The following is a 17,780-nucleotide window of genomic DNA, read 5'->3' as shown; positions in this document are numbered from 1 at the left end:
GCCCAGAGGACAGAGGAGACCCCTGTAAAACCAGCAGGGAGCAAAAGCCTCTACGCGGGGTCTGCAATCTTTCTTTTCTAAAACTTTGTTGCTGTTCAAAAGCCAAACCTCTGGAACACCTGTCCACTGGAGCGCCGGTGTGTACTGCACTTCAAACTGCCCCTTGGGCAGAGACGACAGATACAGGTGGACGGCCTGGCACACGGGGCCCAGCAGCCGCACACTTTCCCGGTGGTCCAGACCCTGGGCTGCAAGGGTGAGAAAGCAAGTGAGCTCCGCATCGTGTGACGAAAATGCCTACATTGCCAAAGTGCTTCAGTGATGAAATTTCCACAAAATTGAGAACCAGTTTAAACTGAACTTAAAACAAAGATACTCATGTTGTGGAAAATAAGTTACATATGTGTTTACCTGATCATAAAAGAAAAACCACCAGAGAGTTTGAAAAATACAGAAAGGTTCAAATAAGACAAAAAATATTTTTAAAATTTCTTTACCTGTATGTAAGTTTGTATATATAATACTTTAACCTGACTTTTTAATGTAACATTATTAGACTAAGAGATTTCCAATGACATTAATTTATAATAATTATTATTATTTTGGAACATATTTATAATACAAATTTTCGGTTTGAGGGTTTTTTCCGTAAGTTTTGGCTGAACATTTACAAGGTTCACAGCCAAAAATATAAAAGGATGGAAGTCTCTCTCCTGGCACCAGTTCTCCTTCCTACAGCATCTTTCATATTTCAAGAAATGTTATCCACTTCTTGAGTGTATGTAGAAATGTTCACCCTACACAAGCAAATGTTACATGTCCCTCCTATTGTCTCTCTGCCACATAGCTCAGAGATTTCTGCGCCAGAAAGATGGGCCCCCTGACTCTCTCTCACCCCGCACAATGTTCCCTTGCACGCATTCGTCACAGTTGGAGCAATCCCATCATGCTGACGTCTGGCTGTCTCCAGCGCTCTTCCCTGCTCTCTTCTCCGTCACAGAATGCTGCAAGGAGCAGCCTGCGACAGGCACACGCTCACACCTGTGGCTGGACCTGTCCTGTGTGCTCCTGGATGGAACTGCCGGGCTACAGCATGTTTGCTTACAATTTTTACAACTATTTTAAAATGTTCCAGTCCACATCCCTACTTAAAAAAAGGTACAAGAATGCCCAGAAGACAAGAATAATAGCCGTATGTACCACTGGTCGTCCCCATACCCTTACCTCGTGACTCTGTCTGCTTCCCTTTCCCACCTGGACTGCAGGCCGAGAGCCCTCAGCCCGCACAGCCTCCGACCCCCCTCCTCACCCACGGCTTTCCCCTCACTCCCCTGCACCTCTCTGGTTTCACTCCCTCTCTTTCCACACCGATTCTTTTTCTCTTTCAGTTAAGCCTGTACTATTAATATAACATCTTCTCACCCAAAAAGCAGTGGTCAGAAAGGGACAGTTTATAGGTTAAGACATTTTAAAGAGAACAGTATTGACGGGCATTTGGGCTGCAGGCCAAGTACAAACCTGATTCTGTATAAACCATGCAGTCGGTAATTTTCTTCCAGCATACTTCACCGTTTTGAGTTACAATACTACTGATGTCGCAATTTTCTCTGACTTCAAACCCAAGTTTACAGATCATGTCATACACTGAAGGAGAAAGACAGGTGGCAATTGGCTCCCCAATTAATATCTGAAATATAAAACATAAAACACACTCTTTAACAGAAAATATTAACTTTATAATATATTTAAGTCACAGGAAAACTCCATTATGTCTTATAGAATACACTCAGGAATAGTTACTGTGTTAACACACTTTCTGGATGTCAGAAGAACTATATGATTAAGACATTGTGATTAAATGTTAACTAAAAATTACTTATGCAAATATTTTCAAGTAAATGTTTAAAGGTTTTAAGTTATTTTATTAAACATAATATTTTTAACATAAGAATTTACAGAAGCTCAGAATATTTTATGGATAGTGCATTTCCTTTCAGCATTCACAAATTATCCCAAAGTTATCAACATAAGCATTTTTAAATGAGGGCTGAGAAAACTAGAAAATTAAGCCACTAAATGAATTAAACACTAAATAATGCTAAAGTGAAGCAAAATGCATAATTCTGACACATGCTGCTTTTTCATAAAAAGGTAAATAAAACCAATTCTTCATAATTCTCCTGACATTACGCTAAGATCGCCCAGTAACTCTGCAGAGAGGTCATGCTCTAGGTCTGAAAAGGACCTGGTGTCTTTGTGAGGCGCGCTAGTGAGTCTCGGCAGGTCCCTGCCTCGGAAGCCAGTTGGCTGCAGCTCCCCTATCCCCATCAGCGTCACCCATCATCCTGCCCACTCTTCCTGTCCCCAGAAGCTTCATTCCCGCTCTCAGCCTTGAAGTCAACCAATGCTTTCAGGCCCCACAACTGAGGCGCTCCCTGAGAGATCTGTGGGGCACATCCGGCAATCCTCTGGCTGACACCCGCTCAGCCAGTCAGCACACTTTCCTTGGAACACTGCGCGACAGAACGGGGGCGGGGGCATTTGCCCCTCCTGCCTGCAGCCCGGCAACCTCCTGCGCCTTTCTGGTGACCCCACTCCTGTTAGCCCTGCCCTGTGAGGCAGTGCCTCCTGCTGCAGCAGCTGACTCCAGTCTGCAATCGTCCCAACACTTGCAGGACCAGCTTCGCCCGAGAACGCCCACCAGAAACACACACCACGCTCCCGGGGACTTCCCTTCAGAACTCTGCATCCCCCTTGCCAGGCTCTTCCATGCAGCTCTGTAGCACAGTTTCCTCCTCGGAGACCTGAGTTTCAGCCATGCAGGGACTCTCCTCTAAGCGTCTAAGCTTTGAAACGCCAGCCGCTTCCCTCAGCTCCTTCAGTCCTCTGGAGCGACTGCTCCTGCAGCTGCCGTCTCCACCGCACTCTCAGAGACCTCACTGTACCCTTCACGTAACTAGTTAACAATTTTATTCCTAGTTAACACTTTATATCAAATGGTCATAGTGTGAAAACTCCTGTGGTCTGTCTCTGGACAAATACACAAATACAACTCAAAAAGGTTACATCCACATCAAAAGGGACTCCTTGCATTTTTAAAAAGCACTTGAACTCTAAAGGAACAAACTGAAGTTCCAGAGTGACAGGAGACAGGCAGAAATGATATTTCTGCACAAAAGCTCATCTATTCCACTAGTGAAGTGGGCCCTGAATCTCACAGCTGAGGTTGTGAGTAAAGTCTCTTTCGGTTGTAGACACCAGATCAACACAGTTGTCCCTCAGACTCAACCAAACAGTAAGATCCTGGAGCAGAGAGACCAGGTCTTACACAACACTGTATGCCCGGGACACAGCAGATGCTGGAACATGATAAATGAAAAACAAAAGTTAAATGAATGATTGGCTCCTCCTATCCCTAGCTGATGGCTCAGAGGGTAAAGAATCTGCTTGCAATGCAGGAGACGGGTTCAGTCCCTGGGTTGGGAAGATCCCCTGGAGAAGGGAATGGCAACCCACTCCGGTACTCTTGCCTGGAGAATCCCATGGACAGAGCATCCTGGTGGGCTACAGTCCATGCGGTCGCAGAGAGTTCTGTACAACTAGGCAATTAACACTTTCACCCTGAGTTGAAATGGACCTCTCTAAGGCTCCAAGACCTTCAGATTTGGGGAATGGCTACATTCTACTCCTACAAATAGACATGCAATTCTAGAAGTTGGCTTCTAGGTTAACTTTTTAAGCTCATACTCTCTTAGACAAGAGGAGACCCTGCTGTTAATCAAGAAATAAAATCCAACCTCAAATCAACAAATAATAAATGCTGCAATGCTTTAACTGCCACTCAAGACAATAAATCTCCCTTCTGCGTGTTACACTCAGGGACGTGCCTGTCCTCCCACTAGAAGCCCCAAAGCCTGCATTCGTGTGTGTGTGCACCCCTCCGTGTCATCTTTGGTACTTCAGTGTCCTGCCCAGAGCAGCATGGGATAGTGCGAATGAGTTTTGCTTGAGAGCTAGAATGATCTGAATTTGAATTCTTCCTCAGACTCTTTTCCACTTCTTGCCTTGGAAACGTTAACATACCTGAGACTTTTAAGTGTGAAACGGGGCAAAACATGACCACCTTCTACAGCTGCAGTAATCAGTGATAATACTTGAAAAGCACCCGGCACACAGTAGTCAGCACTCAACAAGCAGCAGCTAGTGCTAAAAACTGCTCACAGATGATCGATTAACACTGAAATCCCTGAGAGAGGAGAGTAAAATCTTTATTGTGAGGCAACCCCACTGAGGCAGCCAGTTAATGAGACCCTTTGATTCAGTTTTACGTTATCAAAGTGGCCTAAAGATGTCAACGACAATTCTAATTTGCAAGAGTGAACCAGAGGCCAGATCACCACACATACTTCCCACATCGCTAAGGAACCACCTAGAGGACACTTCCTTTGGGGCGAAGGCCAGTCAGAACAAAGGCGAAAAGCCACGGCGCGCCGCGCGTGCCCGCCCGCGGTCCCGGGAACAGCTCCTGCACTTCGCGGTGGCGGCCGCAGAGCTTCCCCTCGCGCGCAGGGCGCAGGCTCGGTCCCCACGCCACGTCCTCGCAGACTTCAGCCGGGACCTGAGCCACCGAACGCGGGGTCGGCGACACCAGGGAGCACGAGGGCGGAAGGGGGGTCCAGCAGGCGCCCACTCGGGCGGACACGGCCCGCCCTCCTCCGCCGCCGCACCGGCTGCAGCCGCGACGGGGCTTCCCGCGTCGCAGCCTGATGGACGAACGCAGGTGCGCCCAGCGACAGCCGCTCCCCGGACGCTGCCTCCACGACTTCCGGCTCCCGGCCGCGACGCCGAGGGATGACGCGCGCACGCCGCGCCCCCTCCCTGAGGCGCATTTCCGGCTGGCGCGACGCGCGCGCGAGACGGGCGCTGGCGCAGAAAGCGGAGGCGGCGTTAGGGCGGCGGTGGAGGCGGCCCGGCGTGCGGGCGCGATGGAGAAGCGGGGTCGGGGCGCGAAGGCGCCCGCAGTGCAGGCCCCTCAGCAGCCGTCGGTGATGCCTCGCAAAGAGAGGAGGCCTAGCATGTTCGAGAAGGAGGCAGTGAGTGCGAAGACGGGGCACGGGCCGCCCTCTGGGCGGCGGGACTCTCCCGCCTTTGTGGTGTAGACCCTCGAGCACTGCGGGGACCAGAACAGCTGCTTCAGTTCCCTTCAGATTTACTCAGCTCAGGCTTCCCGAGAGGAGCTTTTTCCAGAAATGCGTAATTTTCGTGTGTTTGATGTCATTACTCAAACCAGGGGGCAGATACTAACCAGAAGCCAGTGTATGTGTGCCTTAAAACAAGAGTGTTTGGACATACCAAGCAGACCAATGAGAGGTTTTGAGTTTTTGTTAACAGCAGCAGTCTCAGTATTTGAAGAACATAAAAAAGAGAACGTTAAATTGAAAGTAATTCTGCCCATTAACTTACTATCTGAAATTAATGGATAATGTCATTCCGTTTTATTGGTGGTATAGCACCAGATTTCCATGTGACCATAATCTGGAAACCATTAGTGATCGATACTCCATATTTTATTGAGACTTTTAAGAGAGAAAATAATTTGTCCAAGGGTACAGAATTGTAGTAATACAGCTGGGACTTCTGGTCCACTTGTCTGTAACTGTTTTCATACCTACTTAATGAAACAGGATGGAGGAGAGAGAATTTTTGAAGATCTTGATTCCCTCCCCACCACCACCCCCAAAAAAGTCTTGGTAACATTTCAGGTTCTAATGACTGCTCTTTGCTGTCTACGTTTTAGAGGAAAGGGAAACACAAGGAGAAAAACTAAGAAGGGCACGTTCACAGAACTGTGAGCACAGCAAGGCTGACTGCTTAATGTGTTGGACTTAAAACTGATGCTCCCAGAAACCATATTGTATATAAGTCTGAGTAACCATAGGTCACCTACAGTAATGGAAAATATTTCTATTTTGAGCTGCCCTTTATAAACTTACTGTCTACTAAAGATCTGAAGTCTTAAAAAGTAAGTTTGAATCCAAAAGGAGGGGACGACAGACAGGTACATTTGGGGTACATGCCAGAATCTGGGGAAAAGGGGACATGGACAAGGCAGTTCTTATTTGATAATGAATGTGATTAATTATAGCTGTCTCTAAAGTCTGAGCTTTTACAGGTCAGAAATTTGAAATGAGGGATAAATGGAAAGAGACTCAGAAAAGACTTCGCAAATGCTCATTAAGTGTGCCTGAGGACAATGAGTTACTAATTGTCATTCCCAACTTTTAGGTAGCTGATAACTCTCATGATCCTGAGCATAAGAAAAATTAGGACACACAATTTAATCATTATAAGTATCTTTTGATTTTCTCTCTCCTGTGCCCATTTATTTTCTTTCATAGTAGCACCTCAGTTTTCCTTTGGAGAATGAACTCATTCCCCATTAGAGTTTTGGTGGGACTGTCAATCACCCTCCTTAACTTTATCCTTAGGATGAGACCAAAACTAGGCTGATTAGATGAATTCTCCCTGGAATAATTCAGGAAAATGATCGAGATTAATTTAAAGTGGCATAGTGAAGTGCCTGAAGTGCCTAGTTCTTTAGCCTTCTCTTCCATTCTATGAGCTATGTCATGTCTTTCCAATTAGTTATGTATGTGGTTAACAAGAATCAGTTCCTGTTGCTTGCAACCAACAATAACAAAATCTTAAATTACTGATAATTGAAAACTTGATTAGTCTCACTTGTCTATATACATTTGAAAATCTTAATATAGTGTTAAAAATGTAAAATAAACTGAGTGGAATCAACAGCAGATTTGACACTGTAGAACAGTATTAGTGAATTAGAGATGGCAGTAGAAAACCAAAAAAAAAAAAATTAGACATCAGTGATCTATGGGAAAATTTGAGGCAAAACTTTTATTATCTTTGTAGTCCCTGGTGAGGAGAGGGGACTAATTGACCAAGACTTCAGAGAAAAGTCAATAAAATTAGAAATTAAAGAGAACAAAGTAAAATTGATATAACAGAAATACAAAAGATTGTAAGAAATCACTGTCCCAATTATTCGGGCAGCCTAGAAGAAATGGATAAATTCCTAGTAACATACAACTTCCAAGACTGAATCATGAAGAAAAAGAAAATCTGAATTCACAGATTGATTACTAGTGAGGAGATGGAATCAGTAATCTAAAACCTCCCTTAAACAAAACACTAGGACCAGATGGCCTCACTGGTGGGGTCTACCAAATATTAAAAGAATTAATTCCAGTCCTTATCAAACTCTTCCAAAAAATAGAAAGAAATACTTCCAAACTAATTTTCAAGGCCAGCATTACCCTAATACAAAACCAGCCAAGTTTACCATAAGAAAATGATAGGCCAGTGTTCCTGACGAACATAGATAGAAAAATCCCCAATAAAATATTTGCAAACTGAATTCAACAGTACTTTAAAAAAATAATATATGAGTATTTTTATGAGTATGCTGTTAGCCATAGGCTTTTGATGTAGAGATAGAGCATTTATTATGTTGAGGTATAGTCCCTATTTAACCACTTTGTTCAGAGTTGTGGTTTTTTTTTTCTTTAATCATAAGTGGGCATTAATTTTTGTCAAAGCTTTTTCTGCATCACTTTGCTTTGCAGATGTTGAGCCATCCTTCAGTCAGTTCAGTCGCTCAGTCCTGTCCGACTCTTTACAACCCCGTGGACTGCAGCACCCCAGGCTTCTTGTCCATCACCAGCTCCTGGAGCTTGCTCAAACTCATGTCCATCAAGTGGGTAATGCCATCCAACCATCTCATCCTCTGTCATCCCCTTCTCCTGCCTTCAGTCTTTCCCAGCATCAGGGTCTTTCCCAGTGAGTCAGTTCTTTGCCTCAGGTGGCCAAAGTATTAGAGCTTTTCAGTTCAGTTCAGTTGCTCAGTTGTGTCCGACTCTTTGCAACCCCATGAACTGCAGCACGCCAGGCCGCTCTGTCCATCACCAACTCCCGGAGTCCACCCAAACCCATGTCCATTGAGTCCGTGATGCCATCTAACCATTTCATCCTCTGTCGTCCCCTTTTCCTCCCGCCCTCAATCTTTCCCAGCATCAGGGTCTTTTCAAATGAGTCAGTTCTTTGCATCAGGTGGCCAAAGTATTGTAGTTTCAGCTTCAACATCAGTCCTTCAAATGAACACCCAGAACCGATCTCCTTTAGGATGGACTGGTTGGATCTCCTTTAGGATGGACTGGTTGGATCTCCTTTAGGATGGACTGGTTGGATCTCCTTTAGGATGGACTGGTTGGATCTCCTTGCAGTCCAAGGGACTCTCAAGAGTCTTCTCCAGCAGCACAGGTCAGAAGCATCAGTTCTTCGGTGCTCAGCTCTCTGTACGGTCCAACTCTCACACCCATACACGACCACTGGGAAAACCATAGCCTTGACTAGATGGACCTTTGTTGGCAAAGTAATGTCTCTGCTTTTGAATATGCTGTCTAGGTTGGTCATAGCTTTCCTTCCAAGGAGTGTCTTTTAATTCGACCTTTAGCTTCAGCATCAGTTCTAAAGATTCAGGACTGATTTTCTTTAGGATTGACTGGTTTGAACTCCTTGCAGTCCAAGGGACTCGAGTCTTCTCCAACAACACAGTTTAAAAGCATTACTTCTTCACTGCCCAGCTTTCTTTATGGTCCGGTTCTTACATCCATACATGACTACTGGGAAAACCATAGCTTTGACTAGATGGACCTTTGTCAGCAAAGTAATGTCTTTGCTTTTTAATATATCTAGGTTTGTTTTCTGGCAAGGAGCAAGCATCTTTTAATTACATGGCTGCAGTCCCCGTCTGCAATGATTTTGGAGCCAAAGAAAATAAACTCTGTCACTGTTTCCATTGTTTACCTGTCTGTTTGCTGTGAAGTGATGAGACCGGGTGCCGTGATCTTAGTTTTTTCAGTGTCGAGTTTTAAGCCAGCTTTTCACTCTCCTCTTTCACTTTAATCAAGAGGCTCTTTAATTCCTCTTAGCTTTCTGCCAAAAGGGTGATGTCATCTGCATATCTGAGGTTATTGCTGTTTCTCCCGGCAATCTTGATTCCAGCGTGTGCTTCATGCAGCCCAGTATTTTGTATGATGTGCTCTGCATGTAAGTTAAATAAGCAGGATGACAGTGTGCAGCCTTAACATAATCCTTTCCTAGTTTTGAGCCAGTCTGTTGTTCTGTGTCTGGTTCTAACTTGCTTCTTGACCTGCATACAAATTTCTTAGGAGGTAGGTAAGGTGGTCTGATATTCCCATCTCTTGAAAAATTTTGTAGTTTGTTGTGATTCACACATTCAAAGGCTTTAACATAGTCAGTGAAGCCGAAGTAGATGTTTGTCTTGAATTCTCTTGCTTTTTCAATGATCGAGAGGATGTTGGCAATTTGATCTCTGGTTCCTCTGCCTTTTCTAAATCCAGCTTGACCATCTGAAGTTCTTGGTTCACATACTGTTGAAGCCTAGCTTGGAGAATTTTGAGTGTTACTTGGCTCAAAGTCACAATGAGTGCAGTTGTGCAGTAGTTTGAACATTCTTTGGCATTGCCTTTTTTGGGATTGGGATGAAAACTGACCTTTTCCAATTCTGTGGCACTGCTGAGTTTCCCAGATGTGCTGGTATATCTAGTGCAGCACTTGAACAGCATCATCTTTGAGGATCTGAAAGAGCTCAGCTGGAATTGCATCACCTCCACTAGCTTTGTCCATAGTCATGCTCCCTAAGGCCCACTTTGCACTCTAGGATGTCTGGCACCAGGTGCGCCATCACATCATCGAGGTCATCTGAGCCGTCCTGCACTCCTGGAATAAACAGGCATCCCTGGAACAGATTCCATTCGCCTGTTCAGATCCTTCAGTGGTTCCTCAGTGTTCTAGGAGTGAGTTTCAACTTCCCTTTCAAATTCTACTTAGTCCTACATGATGCCTTTTAAACTTTGTTCTATTACTACTGTTTTCCCCACTCTAAATAATTCATACATGCCAAACACATGTTGATTCTCAAAACATATTAAGTACTTTGTCCTGCCTATTTCCCATTGCTTTTAGACATCAGCCCAAACTTTATTTCAGAAGAGACTTCTCCAATTATTCAGTCTAAATTAGACCCTCATGGTGAATTTTATCAAGTCATACGATTTTATTTGTGTAGCAGTTACCACTATTTTGGAGAAGGAAATGGCAACCCACTCCAGTATCTTGCCTGGAAAATCTCAAGGACGGAGGAGCCTAGCAGGCTACAGTCCATGATGTCGCAAAGAGTCGGACACAACGGAATGACTTCACTTCCTTTTGCACTAGAAGGATAACTCCATGTACACAGACTCTTTTTATTATGAGTTAATACAAGTAAAACAGTTCTGGTTGTTACAATGAAGTTCACCCCTGTAACTTCAGAGCATAGAGTACTTAACTGTGTGTGCATGCTAAGTCACTTCAGTTGTGTCTGACTCTTCCCAACCCAGGGATCGAACCCACATCTCTTATATTTCCCACATCTGCAGGCAGGTTCTTTACCACTAGCACCACCTGGGAAGCCCCTATTCTTAACTGAAGTAAAAGTGTTATTTGCTCAGTCGTGTCCAACTCTTTGTGACCCCATGGACTGTAGCCCACCAGACTCCTCTGTCCATGGGATTTCCCAGGCAAGAATATTGGAGTTGGTAGCCATTCCAGTAGATCTTCGCCAGGAGATCTTCCCCTCCCAGGGATAGAACCTGTCTTTCTTACATCTCCTGCATTGGCAGGCAGGTTCTTTACCATCAGTGCCACCTGGGAACCCCATACTTAACCATAGTAGCCACTAAATAAATAGTTCTTTAAGGCAGGTTGAATGTTATCAAATAAATGTTGAATGTCAAAAGCATGGAATGACATATATACCAAATATACCACTTTTGTTATCTTTTCAATTAAAACTTATGAGTTAACAAATAATTGTATTATTTATTCAAAAATAAAATAATTAAAATTCTAAGAAGGCAGTAAAGGATAATATTTTCATAATGTCAGAGTGAAAAGTGAAAGTGAAGTCGCTCAATCATGTCCAACTCTTTGGGACCCCATGGACTGTAGCCTACCAGGCTCCTCTGTCCATGGGATTTCCCAGCAAGGGTACTAGAGTGGGATGCCGTTTCCTTCTCCAGGGGATCTTCGCAGCCCAGGCATTGAACCCGGGTCTCCCACATTGCGGGCAGATGCTTTACCCGCTGAGCCACCAGGGCAGCCCCAGTGTCGGAGTAGCGAGCGTGAAAGGTTTTCCTCTCATACCCCTCTTTTAGCCACTCGGTTGCCCTCTCAAAGGCCACTCTTGTTTCTAGTTCTGCGTCTTCCATGGATGTTCTGAATCTGTGCCTTCAGATTTGTGATTGTGTGTGTTTGTGTCTATAGATAGATGACACCTACATTTTTTTCTCGTTGTCCAAGTTGATAGGATTGACTCTAGGATTGAGCAACCACGTAATCATAGAAGCCTGTGACAATGGGTTTCCGAGCTTTGTGTCAGCCCTGCCCCACTGCCCCAGGGTCCTGAGAGCTGAAACTTCATTATGGAATTTAAATGGCAACCTCTCTCTGTCTCTCTCCTCCTTTCAGTACGCACAGATTTTAAGAGATAGACTGAGAGAATCGATTCATGACGTCCAGTACGTAGAGCCGCCATTCGATGACTCAATTGCTGATCTAGGTAAAGAATGGAAGAGTGCCCTGGCAAAACTAAAGTTTGCTAATTCATATAGAATGGAGCCCTTGAAAAAATTCCAGGCTCATTCAGTAGAAACAAAAGTCCAGCAGATACTAACGGTAGGTTGATAGGTATATATGATAGCAATGTCTTAATTTGGGAGATTTAATAAACCATGTTAAGATTTACGGCAGTATAGTTACACTGACTGATTTTTTTGTAGCATTTGTCTCTGAAAGTACTTTGTAGTCATTCTGAATAATCTACATGTTGATGCTATGATTAAAGCTAAATCAAAAAAATATTTTTGTATTTCATTTAACAATTATCCGTAAATTATTTATCCTGCAGGTTCTGTGTTTCTCCCATATTTGAAGGAATGAGTAAAAAATAAAACCCATATTGAATATGTGGGAAAAACTGATTCATGACTATACTGAACATCCTAAGAACAGGCAATCCCCAACTTATGTGTAGATTTTCTTCTTCATTAATCAAGCTGGAATCTGAAGTTCATTTAAGACAGTTGTTTGAAACTCAGGCACATGTTTTCAGCTAGTCCAACAAAGCTTCTTCAATTTTACAGAGTTAATAGTGTAATACCAATATTAATTACACTAGTGTTTGTGTCTGAAGGCTACATTGTTCATATGGAAAGAATCCCCTTCACCATCTTTCCTAATAAAGGGCCAAATTAAAAACTTTCAAATTACAGAATGTTTGTTTAAGGGGACACCTTTGCTGAATCCCCTTTTCACCTTTGGGCATCAGGCACCCAGGAGATTTCTGACGACCAGGTTCCCTCTGTGGGATTCTACACTGCCCGAATCCCCCTCCAAGAGTACTCCTTGTTTAACATTACCTCCTCCGCCTCAAATTTGCAAATGCATTCCTTTAGTAACAACTGATGTAAGCTAGCTGTTGGGAAGAAAGCATACATTTAATTTCTTTTGTATAAATTGCGCTAGTGTGCTTAGTTGCTTAGTCATGTCCAACTGTTTGCAACCCCATGGACTATAGCTCGCCAGGCTTCTCTGTCTGTGGGATTCTCCAGGCAAGAATACTGCAGTGGGTTGCCATTTCCTTGATTTACATCCCTTGGGCCTTAGGAAGCATCACTACAGACAAAGCTAGTGGAGGTGATGGCATTCCAATTGAGCTCTTTCAAATCCTGAAAGATGATGCTGTGAAAGTGCTGCACTCAATATGCCAGCAAATTTGGAAAACTCAGCAGTGGCCACAGGACTGGAAAAGGTCAGTTTTCATTCCAATTCCAAAGAAAGGCAATGCCAAAGAATGCTCAAACTACCGCACAATTGCACTCAACTCAAACGCTAGTAAAGTAACGCTCAAAATTCTCCAAGCCAGACTTAAGCAATACATGAACCGTGAACTCCCTGATGTTCAAGCTGGTTTTAGAAAAGGCAGAGGAACCAGAGATCAAATCGGCAACATCTGCTGGATCATTGAAAAAGCGAGAGAATTCCAGAAAAACATCTATTTCTGCTTTATTGACTATGCCAAAGTCTTTGTGTGGATCACAATAAACTGTGGAAAATTCTGAAAGAGATGGGCATACCAGACCACCTGACCTGCCTCTTGAGAAACCTGTATGCAGGTCAGGAAGCAACAGTTAGAACTGGACATGGAACAACAGACTGGTTCCAAATAGGAAAAGGAGTACGTCAAGGCTGTATGTTGTCACCCTGCTTATTTAACTTATACGCAGAGTACATCATGAGAAACGCTGGACTGGAAGAAACACAAGCTGGAATCAAGATTGCCAGGAGAAATATCAATAACCTCAGATATGCAGATGACACCACCCTTATGGCAGAAAGTGAAGAGGAGCTAAAAAGCCTCTTGATGAAAGTGAAAGAGGAGAGTGAAAAAGTTGGCTTGAAGCTCAACATTCAGAAAACGAAGATCATGGCATCTGGTCCCATCGCTTCATGGGAAATAGATGTGGAAACAGTGTCAGACTTTTATCTTTTTGGGCTCCCAAATCACTGCAGATGGTGATTGCAGCCATGAAATTGAAAGACGCTTACTCCTTGGAAGAAAACTTATGACCAACCTAGATAGCATATTCAAAAGCAGAGACGTTACTTTGCCAACAAAGGTCCGTCTAGTCAAGGCTATGGTTTTTCCTGTGGTCATGTGTGGATGTGAGAGTTGGACTGTGAAGAAGGCTGAGCGCTGAAGAATTGATGCTTTTGAATTGTGGTGTTGGAGAAGACTCTTGAGAGTCCCTAGGACTGCAAGGAGATCCAACCAGTCCATTCTGAAGGAGATCAGCCCTGGGATTTCTTTGGAAGGAATGATGCGAAAGCTGAAACTCCAGTACTTTGGCCACCTCATGCGAAGAGTTGACTCATTGGAGAAGACCCTGATGCTGGGAGGAATTGGGGGCCGGAGGAGAAGGGGACGACCGAGGATGAGATGGCTGGATGGCATCATGGACTCGATGGACGTGAGTCTGAGTGAACTCCGGGAGTTGGTGATGGACAGGGAGGCCTGGCGTGCTGCGATTCATGGGGTCGCAAAGAGTCGGACAGGACTGAGCGACTGAACTGAACTGAACTGTATCAGAGTTAATTCTTAAATGAATATGTTAATAGAGAAGAATATTTAGGAAACCCATTTCCCCTACCTCCCTCCACCACCATAGACATAGATACATTTCTAAACTGAAGTAATAATAACCAAATAATATTCAGAAACTGTATTATGGCTCATAGCTTGGAAATAAATTCAAGTCAACACAATAATTATTAACCCTGTGGCCTAACAGCAAGCATTTGGGTGTGTCTCTCCCTTGGCCCAACGACATTGAGTTCAAGTTTATTGAGTATAGCAGAATTTCAAGTTGTATTTTTATGTTGATCATTTATAGAATTGCATTGAGCATAAGGGGCTTGGAACAGCTTATTGGATATGTAGGAGGAAGGCTGGGGTCACAGTGAGGCTAGGGATTTTCCTTTGTGTTTAAGGAACATTATCACCATTCTAGACACAGAAATAATATACACACTGCTGGAGCTTGTAGGTATCTCCCTATAGCAACTATTCATTAATTGTTAAAATGGAACATGTATGTATTAATAGATGAAGCCTGGGATCTCTTAGGCAAACTGAGAAGAGAGAATGGATGTTGCTAAGTGTCCAAAAGATTGAGCTAAATGCCTGAGGGAACTAAATGCTTCTAGACCCAGTTCAGATCCAAAAGCCTTCTAGAAGGGAAGCACAGCCAAAAAAATGGGTGATTTATCTGGTTTTATTTGCCTGTAAAATTAGCAGGTCGGCATCCATTTGTTACCATTAGAACCTGGAACGTTGGTTAGTTTGTCGTTGGTCTGAGTCAGTTCATCAAAGGCAGGCGCCACCTGCCTGCCAGCTGGCCCACGTCCACTGTGGTCTGTAGAGAAACGCAGTGTTCCACGGCCCACACCTGTCTCCCCGCGCCCAGCCGTACACTCATTCAGGCTCAAACACGTGGAGCAGTCTTTGACTTCCGGATCACTCTTCTGGAGGCACAGAGAAAAACAGTGGAGTGAGTAGCCACAGGGACAGGGTCAGAAAGAAGCGGCCTTTACGTGAGGGAGACAAGAAGACAGGGATAGGGACTTCCGTGGAGGTCCAGTGGTTTAGACTCCGTGCTGCCAGTGCAGGGCGTGTGAGTTTAGTTCCTGGTCAGGGAGCTAAGATTCCACAGGCCGAGCAGCAAAAAAAAAAAAAAAAAAAAAATCTTGTGTCTCCCTAATAAATGTTTGGCAGAGTAATCTAGTAAAGGAAAACTTAAGCTTAAGGATTGCTAATGAAGAGCAATTGAACATAATTTTAAAACCAAATTTTTTTCAAAATTGTTATTGAAATAAATTGGTAAGCATATCAACAATTTACTATAATTTGGTTAGAGATATGTGTGTGTTTCCAAAAGCTTCATATATTAATTAGACACATTTTCTATTTCAATGTTTATTTAAAATTTGAAAATTAAAATATCTTTCTTTTTTTAAAGGAAACTCTTCAAGATTTCAAATATGACGACAAAGTCTTTTCTCATTTGTCACTTGAGTTAGCAGACCGAATACTGTCATCAGTCAAAGAATTTGGGTACCACCGTTATAAGTTCATTATAAAAGTATTATTTATTCAAAAGACGGGTCAGGCAATCAATGTAAGTACCTCCACGTGGGAGCATGGTGGGAGGACTTGGTCCCAGGGAAGGCTGCTGCCCACAGGACAGTCGCCAGGCTCCCAGGGAGGAGAGGTCTGCCACACCCACCTGCACACTTAGGGGATGGGGAGCTTCCCGGCGGACAGGCGGCCCCTTGGGGTGGTCTCGAGAAGGGGAGGTCATCCTCTGATGCCTGAACAAGAAAAAGGAACCAGAGGTGCTAAAGATCAGGCAGAAAGTCCCAGCAGAGAAAACATGGGGTGCAAAGACAACACGGGCTCGACTGATAGCCAGAGAGACTGGGGTGTGTTTAGGCAGCCCCACCCCAGAAGCGAGCAGCTCTCAACACCAGTCATGTGCTTGCCTATTGTCCTGTGGGTCCGCTCAGTCTGGATGGGCTGGGTGGACTTTCTTCTGGCCTCACCAGAAGAAAGTGGTACAGTTTTGGCCATCTGTGATGCAGCTGGCCCAGAGGTCCCAGACAGCCTTGCTCACAGTCGTGACCATTGGTTCCCCTGCACAGAAGCCATCATCCTCCAGAGGAGGAGTGGTGTCCTTACATAGGGCTCCTCGCAGCATTCCAGAGGTGAGAGCAGGCTCCTCGGGCCTCTCGGAAGCTGTGCAGTGAGTCCCAAGGTCAGTTCATATCCATGGGGTGGAAAAGCAGACTCAACGTCCTGATGGGGGACGCTCACCACAGAAAAGTCAGACTTTGTGTGGCTTTATACATGAAGCAAAGGAGTTAGGATTTCTCTAACAGCCTGCTTATAGGATCGGTACCATTTCTTCATTTCAAGACAAGACCCTAACAAACTTTTGGTTGCAAACCTATGGTGGGAAGGATAAAGCCTTGCTATGCAGTGTGACAGCAGAGGAGCACTGTGTGCGCCTCCTATTCCGCCCCGGGACATGCCCTGCTCAGGTCGGTCTCTGTGTTAGACAACTTACCCTCTCCAGTAAAGAGATGGCCCCAGGAAGCATCACTGTGGAGTCTTCAGCAGAGGGAGAATTGGACAAATTACTTTTAAAATAAAACCTCCCAAGACAGTGAGTGATGCAACTTCTAAGAAACCAAACTTGTATAGATTAAAGAATTACTTTGTAACCTGTTTGATCCGAAGTGGGCCTTCTGAACATTTCTGTCCTAGATTGCCAGCAGATGGATCTGGGATGTGGCGTGGGACAGCTGGGTTTCCGCGAAGCATGAGGCTGAAACTTACGTGGCGTTGGTCTTAGTATTTGCTCTCTACTGTGAATAGCTTGTTCCATGGGCCAAAGAGTGTTCACTTCTAAACTTTTCTAAAATACGTGGGAATTCATAGACTTGTGAACTTCATGGTAGTTTTGATTATATTCCTATATCTCCAACTGAAGCTTCTTAATTGTATTCTTTTAACAACAAACAAGTAAAAGCTGGATTTTTACCTTTATACTTACTAGTTATCATATTTATTAACACTGTATTACCCCAAAGTGGAGAAGGCAATGGCAGCCCACTCCAGTGTTCTTGCCTGGAGAATCCCAGGGACGGGGGAGCCTGGTGGGCTGCCATCTGTGGGGTCGCACAGAGTCAGACACAACTGAAGCGACTTAGCAGCAGCAGCAGCCCCAAAGTATAAGGAGCATACGTATCTGCCTTTGCCGTATGTGTGGAGGCGGACAGTGGATTATGGAGAGATTATCGCTCTTGTTTCATTGTTCAGTCAGTCAGTCAGCCGTGTCGGGCTCTTGGCGACCCCATGGGCTGCGCGCGCCAGGCCTCCTGTCTCTTCGCCGTCTCCTGGAGTTTGCTCAGACTCGTATCCCGTGAGCCGGTCATGCCACCCACTATCACATCCTCTACTGTCCCCTTCTCCTCCTCCTTCATTCTTGTTAGATCTGAGAAAATTAGAATTTGCT

General features: G+C 44.4%; 2 protein-coding genes across 10 annotated transcripts in view; one reads left to right on the top strand and one right to left on the bottom strand.

The window, feature by feature from the left end:
• ERMARD (ER membrane associated RNA degradation) overlaps positions 1–4,742 on the bottom strand; it is a 33,520-nt gene extending 28,778 nt beyond the window's left edge. For 7 of the 9 annotated variants that reach the window (XM_052645634.1, XM_052645638.1, XM_052645641.1 and 4 more), the window contains exons 1-3: positions 4,407–4,742; positions 1,519–1,687; positions 109–248 (exon numbers count right to left, since the gene is read on the bottom strand). In XM_052645634.1, coding sequence (XP_052501594.1) covers positions 109–248; positions 1,519–1,687; positions 4,407–4,415 — 318 coding nt within the window. In that variant the 5' untranslated portion in view covers positions 4,416–4,742. Of the gene's footprint in view, positions 1–108; positions 249–1,518; positions 1,688–4,083; positions 4,247–4,406 lie in introns of all 9 variants that reach the window. The other 2 variants (XM_052645636.1, XM_052645637.1) reach the window with 2 other exon arrangements.
• A 243-nt stretch (positions 4,743–4,985) lies between these two features.
• DYNLT2 (dynein light chain Tctex-type 2) lies at positions 4,986–17,140 on the top strand. The gene is made up of 4 exons (XM_052646081.1): positions 4,986–5,093; positions 11,614–11,820; positions 15,723–15,881; positions 17,030–17,140. The coding sequence occupies exons 1-4, from the start codon at positions 4,986–4,988 to the stop codon at positions 17,138–17,140; spliced, it is 585 nt and encodes a 194-aa protein (XP_052502041.1).
• Positions 17,141–17,780: the final 640 nt, after the last annotated feature.

Source organism: Budorcas taxicolor, chromosome 9 (genome assembly GCF_023091745.1).
Source record: "Budorcas taxicolor isolate Tak-1 chromosome 9, Takin1.1, whole genome shotgun sequence".
In the NCBI taxonomy this organism is placed as follows: domain Eukaryota; kingdom Metazoa; phylum Chordata; class Mammalia; order Artiodactyla; family Bovidae; genus Budorcas; species Budorcas taxicolor.
This window is presented reverse-complemented; position numbering and strand designations above follow the sequence as displayed.

Bases quoted from the DNA above. Each gene is read 5' to 3' on its own strand.
- DYNLT2 (XM_052646081.1), top strand. From the start codon at position 4,986: ATGGAGAAGCGGGGTCGGGGCGCGAAGGCGCCCGCAGTGCAGGCCCCT. The intron at 11,821-15,722 runs GTAGGTTGATAG...CTTTTTTTAAAG, and splicing joins AAGTCCAGCAGATACTAACG to GAAACTCTTCAAGATTTCAA. The intron at 15,882-17,029 runs GTAAGTACCTCC...TTTCTGTCCTAG, and splicing joins AGACGGGTCAGGCAATCAAT to ATTGCCAGCAGATGGATCTG.